Raw genomic sequence first — 20,329 nt, forward strand, 5'->3', positions numbered from 1 at the left:
TAAGTGTTTTTTTAATGTTTGTTTATTTTTGAAAGAGAGAGAGACAGAATGCGAGCAGGGGAGGGCAGAGAGAGAAAGGGAGACACAGAATCTGAAGCCAGCTCCAGGCTCTAAGCTGTCAGCACAGAGCCCGACACGGGGCTTGAACTCCCAGACCATGGTATCTTGACCTGAGCCAAAGTTGGATGCTTAACCAACTAAGCTACCCAGGCGCCCCTAATAGGCCAAGTTTAAATGAGGTTCTGTATTTGATTTTCAGAATGAAATAATATGTAACTGCTTTGAAGTTCTAAAATATATCCATTTTATACAAAAGGTGGTTGGAGAGAAAGGTAAGACTTTTGTGTATTTCTGGCACTGTCAAAATAAAATTCAGGGTATACCCTCAAGATCACCTGGGATTAGAAGTGCTTGGTTTTATATGCTATGAATAAAAACACCTGAGTGTAAAAAGGAATCTTACCATAGTCTTACAAATTAAGTCAAGAATTCCCACTGCCTTTTTTTTTTTTTTTTTTGCTGGTGTTAGTGGACCCCTCTCATTCTCAATTCCTGTATCTTTTTTTAATGTTTATTTATTTTTGAGAGAGACAGAGAGAGCAAGCGTGAGTTGGGGAGTGGTGGAGAGCACAGAATCCAAAGCAGGCTCCAGGCCCTGAGCTGCAGCACAGAGCCCAACATAGGGCTGGAACCCATGAGCTCGTGAGTCGTGAGATCATAACCTGAGCTGAGGTCAGCTGCTTAACTGACTAAGCTACCCAGGCACCTCCTCAGTTCCTGTATCTTTAAATTAAGGCAAGAAGCACCTCCTGAAAGTTTACAATGATGAATAGGGAAAAGGGGTTTTGTCCATCCTCAGAAAAGCAGCCACACAGCATCAAGCTTTTAAAAGGGTAATCCTTAAAATTTTTTTACTTGTCTGCTTCTACCATTTAAAATGTAATCTCTTTATTTATAAATTGTCAATTACCTTTCTGAAGAATTGCTGTTAAGTGTTCACCTAGAAGTTGTTTTTCTACAGTAGCAATTAATGACTTCCTACAAGAAAGAAAAAGTTTAGAATTACCGCCAATGGACTTTCCTGAAAATTTAAAACCTTTCTTTGGGTGGAAAAATCACATATAGCTTATTTTATGATAATTTTAATATTCCTATCCTACGTTTAAATTTATTGGTGCTCAGAGGCACTCTACTTATACAAGAAGAAAAAGTGCATTATTTCAGAATTTGATTTACATCACTAAATAAGTATTTCCATGGTCTTGCCGTGGCTGGCTTTTTCCAAGTTTCTCTGCTTTTATTAGGAAGGTAGTCATCTATGCTGTTTACAGGAACTCCTTGGTGGTTAATATTTAGGAAAGCACAGAAACAGTTTCTCCTCCAAACACCTACTGATTTTTTTAAAGTTTATGTTTGACAGAGAGAGAGCGAGACAGAGCATGCGCACGTGAGCGGCAGAGAGGGGTAGGGACAGAGGATCCCAAGCGGGCTCTGCGCTGACAGCAGAGAGCCCACTGACAGCAGAGAGTCCAACGCGGGGCTTGAATTCACCAACCATGAAATCATGACCTGAGCTTAAGTTGGAAGCCTAACCAATGGAGCCACCCATATGCTCCATACCTACTGAATTTTAATCAGCCTAGTATTTTTTTCATTAAAAAAAAAAAATAAGTTCTACATCCAATGTGGGGCTTGAAACTTATGACCCTGAGATCAAGAGTTGAATGCTCTACCAACTGAGCCAGCCAGGCACCTCTCTAATACTATTTTTAAATTACATCCTTAACACATGCAGACAACCCTTGATTAAATCTAATTAACTAGAGAAAAATAACTTGAAGTTTACATTAAGAAAACAATTGTTAAAAATCTCAAATCACACCTGAAAATGGGTACTAACAGGTTTGGGGATGCTTAGTGCCTTAAGTGATTCAACAACACTGGTTAAAGTCTATTAGACTGAGCATATAATACTTACTGGGTGGTCTGATCTAAGTAAGTAATAAGTCTGTCTGCTTCTTCTTCTAGACGTTTGTTAACATGATGAAGATATTCAGGAACCTACAAAGACAGTTTTTCATATTATTGTTTTCCTCCCCATAAATCATTCAGAAAATGTCAAATCCAAAATACCCTGGGGACAGCCCTGAATGACAGGACTGAAACATGTAAAATTATAGGTAGTTTACGATCCAGAATTCTGGCCTTTAAGGAGAGAGAAAAGAAAGGAGAACCTAAGTGAGAGAAAAGCGTCACAATGTTCAGAAGATAAATGCAAAAGGCAGCTTATGCTCTATAAAGTAAGGTCTATTATGAGACACAGTGGATTTATTAATCATGATTTTTAAGTACCTCTCTTTCCTGCATTAATTTTTGGCCTTCAGCTGCATAGAGCCGGTTAGTTTCTTCCAAAAACCGTTGTTCAAAAGAATCCTGATAAATCTGGGGGTGGGGGGGAATCAAAACAAACGAGTTCATTTATTCAATACTTATTAAATGTCCTCTATGTGAATAGCACCATGAATCTGGTTTTCAAACATCAAACTAGGAATAGCAATTAGCTCTGTAAGTGAAGTAAGTTAACTTACTTGCAAGTCAGACAGCATGCTCAAAAGGCTTCGGAGTAAACTTCTATCAATTGCTTCACCATTCCTTTCCCTCTCAATCAAGAGAAGAATGCCATCAATTGTCTTATTCTGGACTTTCTGATCACTTATAATATGAGCCCTAAATAACTCTAGTCCCATGTCCCTAAAATAAAAAACATATATAATTAATTGACAATACCACTTCTAGAAAAACCTGCTTAACTTCTCACCACATGTTAATGAGGGCCCCAGATTTGAAGCAGCAATTGTGAAAAGATAAAATCCACACATTTAATTTTACGTAACATTATTAGAATTAAAGTATACAGGAAAATCACTGCCTTTAATGAGAATTGAAGCTAAATTCCTGTCTTCCTCCGTAACTAAGTTTGGTTGTATTATTTCCTTTGGTGGATTTCTTCCTTGGTCAAATCAAGAGACAAAATTAGTTCAAAGATATAAAATGGTTTTCACTGTACTGGTAATGAAGGCTAATTGGTCATTTGTAATCTGGCTTCAGTACTCAAAAATCAGTAAACTCTCCAGATAATTACTGCAGGCAGATACTAGGCACATGGTGGGGGAAAGAGCTCGTTATACTATTCTATTTTCATATATGGAATTTTCCATAACAATGTTAAAAGATAATGAGCAAACTCTTGATAAGCAACAAAATAATGCACACTCATAAGATAGTCCAGAGCAAACTTTAATCCCTTGGCTAACAAAAAAACTTTATAAAGTATCATATGCTCAAGGAATGCGAGCTATCTCCAACATAGGCAAAACTAATTAAGAAGGTAAAACTGCTATAAATACAAGTCTAGAAGCCAAATGTGAATTTTTAGAATGTTCACAGAATCACTTACTCTCTTTCCATTAGTGTAATTAAGATTTAACTATCATTTGTAACAAATCTTTTCGTAATTTTTTCTGGCATTCTTACCAAATAGAGGGTAGCATTGAATTCTGAAGAACGTAAGTTCTATCCAGAAACAAAAAAATGCTTCTAATCATGATCTGCCAATGAAAAAGAAAACCAATTTTTATATTTTGTTAAGCTGAAATATTTGCTCTTGATAAAATAAGAATAAAATTGCAGGGTTCACTTTTATACATAAACTACTAGAATCAAACACACAGATAAAGAAATCTACCTGAGAATATGCCCATGCCATTTTTGTTAAACTATTCTATTGTCTTAATCCTTGTTGTAATTTCTAGAAAAGGGACACTTAGAATGGTCCTATGACTTCTCTGCAACTTGAGAAGTAACCAAAAATAAAAACAGAATCAAGGAGACACACATGCAATTCTTCTTCAGTAACAGTGCCCATTCAGAGTGAAATTGCCTTAAATTGCACGTGTGGGTTTTGGGCACGGGGATTTTAAGATTTTTAATTTGCGATTAAAAGGTATAAAATAAATACGATTAGGGAAAAGGAAAAAGTTCTGATCTGAATAAACTAAAATGCATCAGGCACCTTCACAGGTAATCAAGTAGGTGGGTGAGATATCCATCAAGACTAACAGACAAAAATGTTACTTTTTTTTAGTCATATAAATACTTTTAGTTTACGCATGACAAAAATAAAAATGATCCTAAGGTGCAAATCATTCTAAACTTGTGGTCTTCCTAAAACTAGCAGTTTTAAAGTAGAAAACTCAAAATCTGTTTTCAATTCAGAACAAGAGCAGATACTGAGGCTATCCCCCAAACATTGCAAAGCTTTTAAAACATCCATGTATTTGAAAAAATGTATTTAACTACAATATTTTTCCAGCTTACCATTTGTCTGCAGTGGTTTTGCCAGCATCTATCAATCTTCTTTAGAAAAAGAACACTATCCAATGAATCCATGAAATATGTCAAGGATATTTTTAAGTGCTTAGTACAAGTAATAAGCAATAGAAGAGCACATTTGTCTTATTATAGAACAAAATGCTATTAAACTGTAAAAAAAGTTTTAGATCCCACTAAAAAAATACCTTTTAGAACAAGTCTTACATATAAGTGAGCATTGTATTGTTTATGATTTCCCTCAGATTATTTTTTCTTAAAATGGAAATTTGTTAGGACAAGAGTAAACTTATACTACAATGTAAATTTGGAACCTAATTAAAGCTGAAAAGTCAAAAACTTGTTTCTTCTTTCTCTAGAAATGAAATTAACAACAAATCTATAAAACACAGGCATTCCACTTCAAGTTGGGTTAAATAGTGAGGGATAGGAAAAGAGGTCAAAGATAAAAAAACAGTATTTTTGGTTTTTAAAAGGATATTCTCTGAACTGATGAATTTGTGCTTTGATGTGATCTTCACAAATCTGTCTCAGCTGTTTGTACAAGTTTGCAGAAATCTTGTAGGAACAGAGATTTTCCACAGCCTGCAAGATTAAACACATAATTGTTTAAGGAGAAAAATGGGGTAGGGATTTCTCGATTACTTACATCAAATTCTGAACTTTTTTTAAAGTTTTTTTTATTTTTTTTCATTTTGAAAAAGAGCATGTGTGAATGGGTGAGGGGTGGGAGGGGAGAGAGAATCCCAAGCAGGCTCCTACAGCCAGCACGAGCCCCATGTGAGGCTTGAACTCATGAACCATGAATTCATGACCTGAGCTGAAGTCAAGAGTCAGTTAATTGATTGAGCCACCCAGGAAACCCTCAAATTCTTACTATTTTAATATTTTTACATCAATTTATTTAAAAAAGTTTATTCATCCATTAAAAAAATTTAATGTTTATTTACTTTTTGAGAAAGAGAGATAAACAGAGCATGAGCAGGGGAGGGGCAGAGAGACAGAGGGAGACACAGAATCTGAAGCAGGCTCTAGGCTCTGCACTGTCAGCACAGAGCACAAAGCGGGGCTCGGGCCCACGAACCATGAAATCATGACCTGAGCTGAAGTCTGAGCTGAAGTCAATGCTTAACCGACTGAGCTACCCAGGCACCCCATATTCATCCATTTAAAACACAAAGGAAGAGGCCTGGGTGGCTCAGTGGGTTAAGTGTCTGACTTCAGCTCAGGTCATGAACTCTCAGTTCATGAGTTGGGTTCGTGAGTTCGAGCCCCATGTTGGGCTCTATGCTGACAGCTCAAAGCCCGGTGGCTGCTTCGGATTTTGTGTCTCCCTCTCTCTCTCTGTTCATCCCCCGCTTACACTGTCTCTCCTTCTCTCTCAAAAATAAATAAAGATTAAAAAAATAAAGTAAAATAAAATATGAATGCAGGTGAACTTTTTCATAACCAACGTACCACCCTCCCCCCCCCAAAAAAATCCCCACCAGTATATTTATTATATTATATACTGTTCAGGTTAAGGACACAGGGAATCAAGTCAAGTTCTCCCCCTACGGAGACATCCAATTTGTAACAACTACTATATATAAATGCTTTCTTGTTTAAAATGTTCATTGTTTTCATAAGCAGCATCCCATCTTGAGATTTTAAAAAAAATGTTTAATTTATTTTTGAGCGAGAGAGACAGAGTACAAGTGACGGATGGACAGAGAGAGAGGGAGACACAGAATCTGAAGCAGGCTCCAGGCTCTGAGCTGTCAGCACGGAGCCTGATGCAGGGCTCAAACTCACGAACCTTGAGATCATGACCTGAGCCGAAGTTGGACACTTAAATGACTGAGCCACCAAGGTGCCCTCCATTTTGAGTTTTAAAAACAATTTCACCAGTTGTTTATCAGATGAGTTGGGCACTTTGACCACCAATGAATTAAAACTTAATTGTACTTTCTTTGAAAGTCATCCTAAGCAGAACAATAGAAACATTACTGCTAGCAGTATTATAAGAGTATGAGGTAAATACCAAATACTTTTCTCCAATATTTAAGTCTAAGAATATTTAAATACAGAATTTTTTTTAATTTGCACAACTGAATAAACATTAATTATAACCAAAATGACTGTATTTTTTCTTCATTCTAATAGTTGAATTGGTCTTCCTTTTTTACTCAGATCCCAAAAGGACAAACTTCAGATTTCAATGAGTTTCTTGTTATGTGTATCAAAGGCTTTCAAATTTAAAACAACAGGCATGGTAAAAACTCTCAGGATGAACTCTGATATAATCTACAATTCCAACTAGTAATAACTTAAACATAACACCAAGATTCCTTCCTCACCACAACAAAAGGCAGAAAATCCATTAAAATTGACTCCAAGTTCTGTTGGTTGGAGTGGAATTTTATAAATACGTAGTTTTAAGTCACATTCCCAGCATGCAGGTCCAGTAAATAAATTAGTAAATGAAAAGAAACCTTAAAGAAAACCACTTATATCATTGGAGGAAAGTCACTGCACCTCACCAGGAAACAGCAGGCCAATTAGATCCAGTAGCTATGGCTGAATAAGAAGCCTCAGTCTCCCCTGGCCACTTTCCAAGTGGCCTTGGGGTAGGCCACAAATACCTAAAGGGTGTATTTATGCTTATTTCATGAGCCTTTCTGTTCACATTGGTTCTCTATGGATTCTCCCCCTTCCTCCTTTAGTAATCTCATTGTATCTGGTATTCCTCTTGAATGACTCATTTTGTCAGCATTTATTTCCCTGCTTAGATTCTTTGTACTTCATCTTATGCACATTTCCCATTTCCAGTACTTCTCCGACTCCTCCTTCTCCCATTCCCTCCTGCTGTATTTCTCACACAAGATATCATATTCCCTTATGACTTACTAGGTCCCACCTCTTCCAATAAGCTTTCCCTAACTGCCTCACCTGGCACTGTCACCAATCATAACACAGTGATCTGTCACTGAGTCAATACTTTACCTTTTCAAGTATATCTATCCCCTAATTCTCCCTAATGAGAAAAAGAGATCATGTGCTTATGTATCCACATATTCTATTAATGTTTTGGGGGCTCTGAACCAGGCAATACAGTAAATATTCAAAAACCAACATACTTACAACTAGCAATGTGTCTTGCACATAGAAGGGGCTTATAGTATAAGGAGAAAACTGACCAGAAAACATATAATTACAAAACACTGTTAGGTGCTATGGTAAGGATAAGCACAGAGGCAAGGCCCTAACCCAGTCTCCTTAGGATAGGGGCAAGTCAGAAAAGCCTTCCTAAGAGACAAAGAGGTGGAATCCCAAAGACCAAAAGAAAATGAAGAGCTAGTGGGAATAGCGAGAAATAGAGAATTTAGCCGGGCTTTACCATCTCCCCCATGTTTAGTTGAAAAGTGACTTAAAATGTTAAGAGGCAAAAAAAAAAAAAAAGGCAGGAAAGGGAGCATCTAAGGATCTAAGGTGAGTCCTGAAGGTCAAATTGAAGAGAACACTCTGCTTCTCTAATTTAGTTAACTTTGACTGTTCAACATATATAGACCAGATCTAGTCATTTCCCTTCCCTGACAACCTTTCATCAAGCTCTAGTACTGTTCTGGAGAAATCCCATAATAGGTATAAAAAAATACAAAGGGCTGGGGTGCTTGGTTGGTTCAGTCAGTGGAGTATGTGACTCTTGATCTCAGGGTTGTGAGTTCAAGTCCCATGTTGGGTGCAGAGATTACTTAAAAATAAATTCTTAAATAAAAAAAAAAAACTTTAGGGGCACCTGGCTGGCTCAGTTAGAAGACGACTGCGATTCTTGATCTCGGGGTCATGAGTTCAAGCCCCACATTGGGCATGGAGCCTACTTTAAAAAATCTTTGGTGCAGGGCACCTGGGTGGCTCAGTCGGTTGAGCGTCTGACTTAGTTCAGGTCAAGATCTCAGTCTTTGGATTCGAGCCCCGTGTCGGGCTCTGTGCTGACAACTCGGAGCCTGGAGGCTACTTCAGATTCTGTGTCTCCCTCTCTCTCTGCCCCTCCCCCGCTCATGCGCGCGCACGCGCACGCTCTCTCTCCCCAAAATAAATAAACATTGAAATAATAAATAAATAAACAAACAAACAAACAATCTATCTACCTTTGGGGCACCGGGGGGGGGGTGGCTCAGTCGGTTGATTTCAGCTCAGGTCATGATCCCAGAGTCACAGGATAGAGTTCTGTGTTGGACTCTGCACTAAGCATGAAGCCTGCTTAAGATTCTCCCCCCTCTCTCCCTCTGACTCTCTCCCCCCTTGCACGCTCTCTCTCTAAACTAAAAAAATTTTTTTAATCTTTAAAAAAATATACAAAGGATTAAACCATGTGGTTCATGGTCTACCATTTACGTAAAAAAGACAAAACAAATAAAACACACACACAGTTGTTTTTACATACATGAGACACTGCTGGAAAGATACTCCCCAAACTAATAGTGTTTGTGGAGAGAGGAACTAACTGAGTTGTGGGGGGGGGGGTGGGTAGAGGATAGGGTGGAAGTGAAACTTTTCACTATATGTTCTGTATTATTTTTTGGATTCTGAACTAGATGAATACATTAAGTCCTCAAAAAATTTAAAATATTTGCCTTACCCAATAAACCCTATCTTCCCCACCACCACTTTTCAGCATGGCATTCAAGGCTCAATTTTACCATTTTAGTCTCATGTCTGTTTATGATCTTCCACACATACTATCATCTAAACACTCTGCTTTCCTTACTTTTTAAAGCAAGGTTTGTTTGGAGCAATCACGTGTGCCTAAAATAGGGACTTCCAAAAATTTTTGACAAGCCACAGTTAAGAAACACATTGTATGTCACAATCCATTATACATAAATTTATGTAACTTAAACAAAACTTTCATGAAACTACACTTATTGTTACTATGTGTGATGTTCTTTGATTATTTTCTATTTCATGTCTTTTAAAAAATGCTGGTCATGGCCGGGGTGGGGGGGGGGCGCTGGATGGCTCAGTCGGTTAAGCATCCAACTTCAGGTCAGGTCATGATCTCACCATCCGGTCCATGAGTTCCAGCCCCATGTCGGGCTCTGTGTAGACAAGCTCAGTGCCTGGAACCTGTTTCAGATTCTGTGTCTCCCTCTCTCTGCCCCTTCCCTGCTCATGCTGTATCTATCTCTTAAAAATAAACATTAAAAAAATTTTTTTAAATGCTGGTCACAAACTACTCATTTCATGAAGCTACTTAAATATAAGCACCTTAGGAAAAAGGCCTAAGTGATCTTTTTATGTCCATGGCATCTGTCCAGCTTTGCACACAGTAAGCAGTAACTAATTCAACAAGAACTATTTAACTAAGTGTTCTGTACCCTATTAAGTACTGGGATAGAAACATGAATAGGAAAATGTTAAATAACTACTTAAAGTTTGGGATAAGCTCTATTTTATTCCAGATCTTTGAAATGAACTATTAGAAATGTATTTAGTATTATTTTATGTCTCATTTCACATGCAACTATTTATATCAAGCAGATTCTAGATCATTTTAAAAGTCTCTTAAATAAAATTATCTTTTTACTTAAGCTCCTAATCATTACTGGTAAATATGCTGCCTTAAAAATTCTTTTTCAGGGGCGCCTGGGTGGCTCAGTCGGTTGGGCGTCCGACTTCGGCTCAGGTCACGATCTCGCCGTCCGTGAGTTCGAGCCCCGCGTCGGGGCTCTGTGCTGACAGCTTAGAGCCTGGAGCCTGTTTCGGATTCTGTGTCTCCCTCTCTCTCTGACCCTCCCCCGTTCATGCTCTGTCTCTGTCTCAAAAATAAATAAACGTTAAAGAAAATTTTTCTTTAAAATTCTTTTTCAATGCAGTCAGATATAAAATAGAACATTCTAACAAGTTTCTAACCTTTATTCCCCAAAACCTCAGCCCCTCCCCTCCAAAATCCATACATATCACATCAAAAACATGTTTGTCTGAAAAAAAAGTGTTTGTCTGAAACAAACAAAACCACACACTCCAAAGAAATGTAAACATGTAGCAAACAAAATGTAAAACTACAGTTCCTGAAATTTGATGCTTTGGGGAATACAGGATTTAAGACAGCAAAGGCACATAAGATTGCACAAGGGGCAAGAGAAGGAACAGAAATGAAGGTAAGTAGTAAGACTAGAATAAAAAAATGAAGAGGACTAAAATAAGAATAAAAAATACAAAAACTACAAAAATAAACACAGTAAGGGAGGAAATCTAGAAATTTTTCTCATTTAACAACGATAGACACCAAGAAAGATATTAAATTCCCACAGGGTGCTGAACTCTGGTTGTTGGCCTAATGGGTAGGGTGTTATTTTTCAAACCATATATTTAAAGAAAGGAAAACACACCACCAAGTTTTCAACAAACGATACAGCAATAAAATCTAATTTATCTTTTTACATTTAGGAAAAATGGCTACAATAAGATACTCAAAATACATCAAAAACTAAGAACTTACAGAAAGGAAACCAGACATGAAACCTAAATTATTTTTCTTTTTACAGCTAGTAAAAAAGGATTTAAATAAGACTAAAATTATCAAGGACTAAGAATTTGTAGTCGCACTTTAAAAAAAAATGTTTGTTTATTTTTGAGAGAGAGCATGAGGAGGGGAGGGGCACAGAGAGATGGAGACAGAGGATGTGAATCTGAAGCAGGCACCTCACTGTCCGCAGCGGGCCAGACATGGGGCTTGAATCCACAAACCTTGAGATCATGACCTGAGCCAAAATCAAGAGTGGTACTCTTAACCAACTGAGCTATCCAGGCGCCCCCCCACCCCGCACTATTATTAATAATACATAAAATTATTTCCATCAGAATTGAAGTATGGACTAGACTTGCCTTCAAATAAAATAAACATTTATATTAAGAATAAATGTTATATTTTCATATATAAACTACCAGCCAGCTCCAAAAAAGGTAGCTGATTTTAAAAGACTATACAGCTACTTATACAAGGCTGAGTACGTAAGAAAAATAATCCCATTATTTAAAACACCCAAAATTCCAACTATTATAAGATACCACATGTAAAAAACAAGACATATTCTTGAGAAGTAAAAAATACTTGTTCCTAGAGAGTTCCTCTCTTTATTATTCTTTCAATTTGGCTAATGATGTCTACTGACACGTATCTGGAATGTAATCTATTTATCAGCCAGCTGTTCTGAGTCAGTGTGGATTTAGAATTTTATAACATGTGGCTTTAGAGCTGTACAGTAAAGGGTAATCTAAAAATAAAGATATCTTTTTAAAAAACTCATTTATTATCATCATTATCAATGATGACACCAACAAACAGTAGACATTGTAACGAGCAGTTTTTCTGCAGTATTTTGTTTACAACTAAACAACCCTAACACAAAGATAATGTTACTCTTCCATTTTGCAAATGAGGAAAACAAGGCTTAGAGAAGTAACTTGCCCAAAGTTATCATGAGTGGCAGATCTCTAATCTAAATCAGGCTGATCAACTCAAAAGTCAGTGCACTTAACCATACTCCTATCTGTAGTCAATCAAAAATAAGCAAACAAACAAAAAAAAATCCCCCAAACTAAAATAACATTAACCAACCACTGCCTCACACTTACCAGGATTTCAAGGTTGTCGAGGAAAGATATTTTTAAACTCAAGTACAATTCTCATTTAAAATCACCCTTAAAAGACATTTGTTTCTTGCAAATGCACTCAGAACCACATATTCTGTTCTAGAAACTAAAAACTCAGGGAGGCAGTACATGCCATCCATACTAGGGACTTCTATGATTAAGCTTTAAAACCGTTTGCGTGCAGAGAAAAAAGTTCTGCATAAATATATGCCAAATAAGCGTTTACTTCAGATACAAAGGATAGCATGGGGGAATGAGAGGTTTGGTGAACTTTTGCTTGGTGTAATACTACATACTTCTACGGTTTCAATTTTAGGAGAGTACTTTTTTTTTTTTTTAGGAGAGTACTTTTAATTTACATTTCAACCAGTCAAAATTAAACAAGCACCTGAAATCCAGATGGTATGAACTTTATTCCCTTTATCTTTTTGTGAAGTTGAACATCTCAAAATAAACTTTCTGAGAATGATCCAAACGAGCATTTATAAAATTAAAGTCAAAAACAAAAACAGTTATAAACAAATGCTTTTCAATTTATTAAAGCAGAAATAGTAAAGAACTATGAAAAATGCAAAGAGTTAAAAAGCTGTATCACTGATTTTAGGCTAAAGAAATGCAATTGAATAGCATGTAATAATTCTGAAATACAGGAAAGGAAAAACAGAAAAAATGTAAGCTATGAGCTCCTGAAACAAAGACATTTAACAGAATCAATTTATCAGGAAACATTTTTTAATGTTTCTTTAATTTTGAGAGAGAGAGAGAGAGAGAGAGAGAGAGAGAGAGGGAGAACACGCCTGTGCTAGCGGGGGAGGGGCAGAGAGAGAGAGGGAGACAGAACCCAAAGCAGGCTCAGCGCAGAGCCCAACACAGAGCTCGAACCCACCAACCTTGAGATCGTGACCTGAGCCAAAGTCAGACGCTTAACTGAGCCACCCAGACGCCCCAGGAGAAATATTTTTGAACCCCAAAACTCTAGAAAAATATTCAAGGTAAAGTAAATAGGCTTCATTAGCAATCACAATCTGCCATAAATACAAAATATATAAAATAACATTATTGAAACTAAAGATGCTGTACACCAGCATATCCAAATAAACACCATATACGTACACGAATGAAAAAATTACCTTCTTTGATGACAAAGTTTTTTCCCTAAAGTGAAGTATTTATTTGCCTCAAACACTGCACTACAGAGGTATTCAAAGAGCTGTGGTGTATTAGTGAAGCAGCATAGTAGTAAAAATGCACTGGACTTGAAACTTAGGCATCTCATTATTTAACTTCCCTGAGACTCAGTTTCCTCATCAACAGAGGAATAATAAGCACTCCCTTATCCACTTCACAAAAGGTTTCTTCTATAATGCTTAAATGAAATAATAAAAGATGCACCTGCTTTGTAGACTGTCACCTGCACTATATGAAAAAAGCTATTGGACTACATGATCTGATCTCTTAAAGCCCTTCCAACTCCAATTCCGTAATTCTACTTTTAATATTGTACAACTCAGGAGCCACATGTGCAATATACCAACAAAGCCAAGTAAGGTGGGCTCATTCTTAAGTAATAACTTACTACTACTACCACCACTATCTGATACTTCCATAGCTTTATAAGGATTAGAATACTGTACAACATTATTACTATGGTTCGGACGTTGTTCTGAGTGTTTTGCATGCACTGACTCATTCAATTTTCAAAGCAACAGAAACTGGTGATCTTAATTGGCTTATTACAAGTGAAAAAGGCACACTGTGACTTATGAAAAAGCTGTACTAGTGATATCATCTTATATTTCTAGATCATAGTGCTTCGAGGTGTTTCTCACATCTTACTGGATTCTTACAAGTAGCTCCATGAGGTAGATAGGACAGTTCTTCTTTCCCTTATTTTACAGAGAAGCAAACTGAAGTCGAGAGAGGTCTAATTTCTTGCTCAAGATCACAAAGGTGATAGCAGCCAAAACCAGATCCCAAATCTGTCTCCTGACTCCTAACCCAGTGTTTGTCCATTACTACACAGCCTCTGCAACTAAAGTCAATAGATGAAAACTACAAATTCTGATGAGTTGAACCAACTTAACTTCTTACAAGGTATTTATCAATATAAAAGACTCTAAGAGTGCTTGGGTGGCTCATTTGGATAAGCTCCTGACTCTTGGTTTCAGCTCAGGTCATGATCTCATGGTTTGTGAGTTTGAGCCCCAAGTTAGGCTAAACGCTGACAGCAGAGAAACTGCTTGGGATTCTCTTTCTCCCTGTCTCTCACCACATCCCTGTGTGTGCGTGCTCTCTCAAAATAAATAAACTTAAAAAAATTAAAAATAAAAAAAACAATTCAAGCTACTAGATTCTGAAATATTTTTTTATATGCAACTGCTGACGCTATAATGGAAAGTAATTTCTTGAAGTGGTTGTGTCAAAAATACAGTAGGGAAAAATATCTTAGTAGTAAGAAGTCTAAATCAGTAATTGCCCTTAATCGTATATTTAAACCAAACACTTCAAATATAGACCCATCTGTTAAGCAAAAGAAACAAACCTGAACCTCAGAGGAAGTCACTGGACTACAATCAGCTGCTCATTTTTTTGGCTAAGGATGGTCTTGCAGTCCAGAAGATAAGACAAACGTAAAGAGCAAGAAAAAGAAATGGCGGGGCGCCTGGGTGCCTCAGTCAGTTGAGCATCTGACTTCGGCTCAGGTCATGATCTCACGGCTCTGGAGTTCAAGCCCCATATCAGGCTCTGTGCTGACACCTCAGAGCCTGAAGCCCCCTTCTGATTCTGTTTCTCCCTCTCTCTCTGCCCTCCCCCTCTCGCATTCTGTCTCTCTCTCTCTCTCAAAAGAAAAAGAAATGGCAAAAGTCTACTACTACAAAGGAAGAAGGATAAAATACAGAGTATTTGCATTTCTTGAGGCCCTTCCTATAGGCAAATAACACCACTTAGCAAGAAGTGCCACAACAGAATGATGTTACCAGATATCATCTTTGGGATCTAGGCTATAGGATTCCATTATAGGTAAAAACTTGATTATACCAAGGTACTCCTTACTGTAAATCCTAATCGGAAGGGTCCAAAATAAACCCGAAATATACCAATATGACTGTACTCATAGTTTATGTCAGAATGTCAGAGTATGTCAGAGTATGTGGTTTGATTATAAAAGAATGCATAAGTTAATCAAGAAATTGTAATTAGAAGAGAACCAAAAGTCTACAGAAGGACTCATTTCAAAGTAAAATCCATATACATCCCACCTCAATATATGCTAGCCAAATCTGGCTATCCACATTAACAGGTACCTGATAGAGTTCTTCTAAATTGTACTTAATCGAAGTACTATTCTGGATAGCTTCCACCGCTTCTTTCAGTTTCTGCCATGTTTCATCTGTGTAGTTCTCCGGTAATTTAGGCTTATCTAGATAATATGTAGAAAGTTGATGTCAGAATATATAGTATATGGTAACGAAAGGATCCATTAAAAGTGCAATAATAGTATTACTGCTTTTTAAGAGTAAATTTTGATTTTTATAATTATTACATCTAAATATTAAAGTAACTACTGGAGGCGCCTGGGTGGCTCAGAAGGTTAAACATCCGACTTCGGCTCAGGTCATATCTTGTAGTTCATGAGTTCGAGCCCCGTGTTGGGCTCTGTGCTGACAGCTCAGAGCCTGGATCCTGCTTCGGATTCTGTGTCTCCCTCTCTCTCTGCCCTTCCCCCAGTCACGCTCTGTCTCTCAAAAATAAATAAACATAAAAAAATAAAAAATAAAGTAACTACTGTATTTAAACTTAGCATAAAGAATAAATTTGAAATGCCAGAATATTGTTCGTCATTTTGACTCACCTATTAGAATTCACCTTTAGGTGAAGTTTTTTTTTTTCTATTGACTGTATTGCTTCAAAAAATAAAAATTCAAGAATCACAGATAAAAAAATAACAATCCTGATCTTATTTGAGGACATGTAAAACCTAGCAAGTCAGTTGACATGCATTTTGTACCTGAGATTTGAAATACTGAATGTCTACTATGTACAAGTACTTTATAAATCTCTCAATCTTCCTAACAACGCTCAAAGGAAGGTATTATCACCCCTATTTTGCAACAGAGGAAACTGAGGCCAGAAGACTCGATTTAGTAAGGCTTGCCCAAGGTCATCATAGCTAATCAATGGCAAAACTGGAATTCTAATCCAAGTCTGTTTGACTCTCACATAAATTTATGCAGCATCTACAAATGAAAAGAAACATCTTAACTCAGGTTTTAATTTAAATTCCATCTATGAGCAGAGTAAAATTTTTAAAAATTAAAACATCCAAATGACTCCAGAACCTATGTAGCATTTTCAGAGTGGAAAGGAATATCTTAACCCGGGCCTTAATTTAAACTTCATTGACCAACAAGGAATATTTTTTTAATTAAAACATTCAAATGTCTTAATGTGTTTTTAGTTTAAGAGGGAGAGAAAAAACCCAAACAAAATCTCTGAAACCAGTATGCAAATGAAATTAGGGATAAAGCTCATCTCTTTAAAAATCCTTGGCTATTACACCCATATACTTGGAGTGGAACAGTGAACACATTAGTCAATTACAATTCACATTCACTTCAGAAAAGTATACTATTAAACCAGAAAGATTACAACACTCTTGAGAACCTGGGGATGGGAGAGGAATGACAGAAAAAAAAGAGAAGGTTAAAAATAAACACTATAACCCTCTGCTTTAGACAAAATAGAGCATATTCTTGATTTTCACACTAATGTTGAAAACACAAGCACCAAGAAGCTAATTTTCTGAATACTAATATTTACCCACAAGGCACTTATCTGGTAAATATTACTTAAGTTCATTCATTTACTTCTCCATTTAATAAACCTCTTAGCAGCTATTACCTGCCAGTTAAGGGTGTTGAAAAACTAAGTCAGAAAACTAGAAACACAGTTAACAGAAAAAAGTAATTCAGCTCAAAATCTGTTGATTTTATATACATCAGTGCATTCATAATACTCTCAATCACATATCTCAAATGTAAAATGAACAAATTTTCCTAAATTTGAACTGCAGGTCAGTACTTTAAAACCCATTTTAGTGAAAAAAAAGATGTAGTAATTGTTCCCATCTTTAAACTAGTGGTACAGAGTTACTACTTATCTGTATACACAGTGTTTTTGACTTCCAAACCCTACCTTTGGAAAGAAATGCAGAGATCATAAATATTTTTCTCCAAATACTGCTTCCACAAGGGGTTTCAAGAATATAATGTTCAACATTACAAATCTAACTATAAATCTTCACTGAGCATGAAAAGATCACCATTGCTACCTGCATTTCTAGGGACTAGAAAATGTGGCCTACTGAAGCATAAAAATAAAAATCACCAGTACGAAAGCTCACTATGCACCTGAAATAAATAAACCTCTTTAGAATACAAATTTCTCACCTGTAAAATCCGGATCAATCATACCGATTCTCAGTATTGTAATGAGTAACAGTAGATAGAAGAAGCTGAGCCAGACCTCAAAATACTGCCCAGAAACACTCGGTGTATGCTTCAGCACAAGGATACTAACCACCCCCGGAAAATGAACCCTCCACCCAAAAAAGGACCTCCCTCCACCTCATTGATTATGCATAAAACATTAGGCCACCTCTATACTGTTTAATATATTAACATAAACAGAGCACGTGACCGCTCAAGTGTCAAATCCTTAGTAGGTGATTATGGATTTTGGCCTTGGTTACCTTTAAAGTTCTTGATCACTAACTTCTTAGCAGAGCCAGGCTTGCTGTTAGCAAAGCTAGAAGTGGTGGTAGAAGATTTGGCTAGGCCGTTTGCATGATGAACTGAAGCCACAGAAGAGATTAATATACTCTTATTTTTAAGTTGCTGCTGCTGAGATGTTGCAGCAGTTGGTGAAGATGAGGAGGAAGAAGAGGAGGATTCCTCAGCCATCTTCGCATCAAACCCTACAAACTCCAGGGTGTCTTCAAAACGCAGCTTCTTCTGTATCGGTACGTGGCTGGAAGTAGCCACTGAAACCCCCAGGCAGAAGGACGAGGTTGAAGGGGATGCCGAATCCCTGGGTTGTAAAGGAGGAGTGGAAGAGGAAGAGGTGGAATCAAAGTCTTCTCTCTCGTTACTACTATTACTGCCGCTACTGCTGCTGCTGTTTAACTTTCTCTTCTTGGCAGAGGTGGGCGGAGTGGTGCTGGTATTACCATCAGTGGCAGATCTGACCTCCTGAGCAGCAGCAGCAGCTGAGGGATTGGGGGAAGAAAAACCTGTTGGAAACATGAAAATAGCGGGGTCAACAGGCAGAGGAGCATCAAAAACCTACGTTTATATGCCTGCGTGCGTGTAGGAGAGAAGGTGGCAATGCTAGAGGGGGAAGGGAAGAAAGAGAGGAGAAACACAGAGGACGAGAAGGAAAGTGAAGGGGGGGCTACACCGGGGGAATGGGAGGGTTTGGGAAGGCGGATAGGCTGACACCAGGAGTGAGCAGAACGAGGGGGGAGAGCGAATGAGGAGGCAGACAGGTAAACGGCGGTGCCGTCCCCCTCCCCTGCTTTTCGGTCTCTCTCCCCCCTTTCTGCTGGAGCGACTCAGTGAGTCTGTGAGGCTGCAGCTCCTCCTCCTGTTCTCCCTCTCTCTGGGAGGGGAGATGCCGTGGTTGGGGGGAGGGGGGAGGGGGAGAGAACCAAGGCTTGTTATTGTCAATAGCACAAGAGGCTAAAGATGGCGCCACTTCCGGTCACGCGGCGGCGAGGGAGGGGCGGCGTCTGTGCTCGGGAGTGGGGGGTGGAGAGAAGCACTGCAAGGCGCCCGAGGGGCGGGGGTGCTGGCTCCTGGGGAGGCGGCGGGAAAGCGGCAGCTAAGGCGCCCAAGACGCTCGTGCTCCTTCCCTAGCTCTCGCTGTTCCTCCCCCTCCCTCTCCCGCTCCCCTTCCTTGGCAGCACTCTCCTCCCCCGGTCCGCCGGTAACTCCCACCCCCTCCTTAACGGTCCCGCGGGAAGCTTCGCGCTGCAGCGCCCTTACCGGAAGTGACTGGGCAGACACTTTTCATAGCGCCCAGATCCCGAAGCCCCCAGGTCCGCAGGACTTGAGTGGGGGGGGTGGGGGAGGGAGAAAAGGGGGGTAAGAGAAGTGGAAAGGGAGGAGGGGGCGGGCTTTCTAGACACCTCCCGAGCTCCTGATTGGAGCTTTCTGAACGCGAGGCGGGAGGGGTAGGGGGAAGGTGGCGGGAGAAGCAGCGGGAAGGAGCCTGAAGGGGAGGGAAGGTGGTGACGGTGAGGGGCGGGGTGAGCTAGCTGGGAAAAAAGAGGAGGAGGAAGACAGGAAGGGAGGGAGTAAAAAGTAAGGGAACCGAGAATGGAAACTTTGAAAGAGATAAAGGAATAAGGAGGGGTTGTAAGGCATGGGGAGTAACCCGAAATGAAGGAAAATATGATCATGGCATTATGCCTGCTGCTAAGAAGGAATGTCCTGACGTTAAAATAGGAAAGGAAAAAGATGTTAGATACAAAGAAAATGAGTTTTTGCTTCGATTGAGCTATAAATTGTTTCTCTTATGTCAAGGACACTGCTGACCCAACACTGAATAGGGCCTGAATTTTGATACCTTTTTCAGTAACGTAGCTGTAAAATCTTTTTACCTTCCTACCAGGAGCATTTTCTAAGATGGCTGGCCAGAGTTAGGGTGCATTCTAAGGTCCAAGAAATAAGCAGGTAACTAACACCCCCCCCCCCACACACACAATACACAACGACCTCCTCAGTCATTAATCCAATAATTTACAGACCAAACAAAGCGACTTTTACCAAATCTCAATTCAGAACTGTTTCAAAGAACACATTTTGGAAGAATGATATTGGCAAAAATCAATGTTTTCTACCAATATATTCCACAAGCCCCAATTCCAAAATAGATTACTCTTAAGAACAAACCTCTAAATGTGGTTAAATTAGCAGCACTAACCTTGTAAATTTCCTGCTGGGAGTTTTTGTTTAACCTGAGGGCATGGGGGGGGTGGGGCACAATGTCAAATAAAACTAAATCTGCCAACCTGTTGATCATTCTAATTGCAGAAACATCCAACTGAAAGACTTTATGCCACACATGTTATCAGGTCCCTACCATTGAGAAGCCAGTAGGGGAAAAGGGTTACAAAACTAATTTCCCTAACAGTTGTATAACATATGTACAAAGTGCTCCGGAAACATGTGAATCAAGAAATTCGGAAGAATTTTGGAATAATCGGTTTCACATAGGAATTGTTTATGCTGGGTGTCAG

The 20,329-nt window shown here is 38.6% G+C and overlaps 1 protein-coding gene across 3 annotated transcripts in view; it reads right to left on the bottom strand.

Moving 5' to 3' along the window:
- CUL4B (cullin 4B) overlaps positions 1-19,251 on the bottom strand; it is a 38,180-nt gene extending 18,929 nt beyond the window's left edge. Inside the window, exons 1-10 of one of the 3 annotated variants that reach the window (XM_030305144.1) lie at positions 19,074-19,251; positions 17,780-18,319; positions 15,333-15,448; positions 4,871-4,974; positions 4,378-4,447; positions 3,535-3,608; positions 2,589-2,751; positions 2,353-2,442; positions 1,979-2,061; positions 971-1,038 (exon numbers count right to left, since the gene is read on the bottom strand). In XM_030305144.1, coding sequence (XP_030161004.1) covers positions 971-1,038; positions 1,979-2,061; positions 2,353-2,442; positions 2,589-2,751; positions 3,535-3,608; positions 4,378-4,447; positions 4,871-4,974; positions 15,333-15,448; positions 17,780-18,319; positions 19,074-19,101 — 1,336 coding nt within the window. In that variant the 5' untranslated portion in view covers positions 19,102-19,251. Of the gene's footprint in view, positions 1-970; positions 1,039-1,978; positions 2,062-2,352; positions 2,443-2,588; positions 2,752-3,534; positions 3,609-4,377; positions 4,448-4,870; positions 4,975-15,332; positions 15,449-17,477; positions 17,751-17,779; positions 18,320-19,073 lie in introns of those variants that run through there. The other 2 variants (XM_030305145.1, XM_030305146.1) reach the window with 2 other exon arrangements.
- Positions 19,252-20,329: the final 1,078 nt, after the last annotated feature.

The sequence above is a fragment of the Lynx canadensis genome, chromosome X (genome assembly GCF_007474595.2).
Source record: "Lynx canadensis isolate LIC74 chromosome X, mLynCan4.pri.v2, whole genome shotgun sequence".
In the NCBI taxonomy this organism is placed as follows: Eukaryota; Metazoa; Chordata; class Mammalia; order Carnivora; family Felidae; genus Lynx; species Lynx canadensis.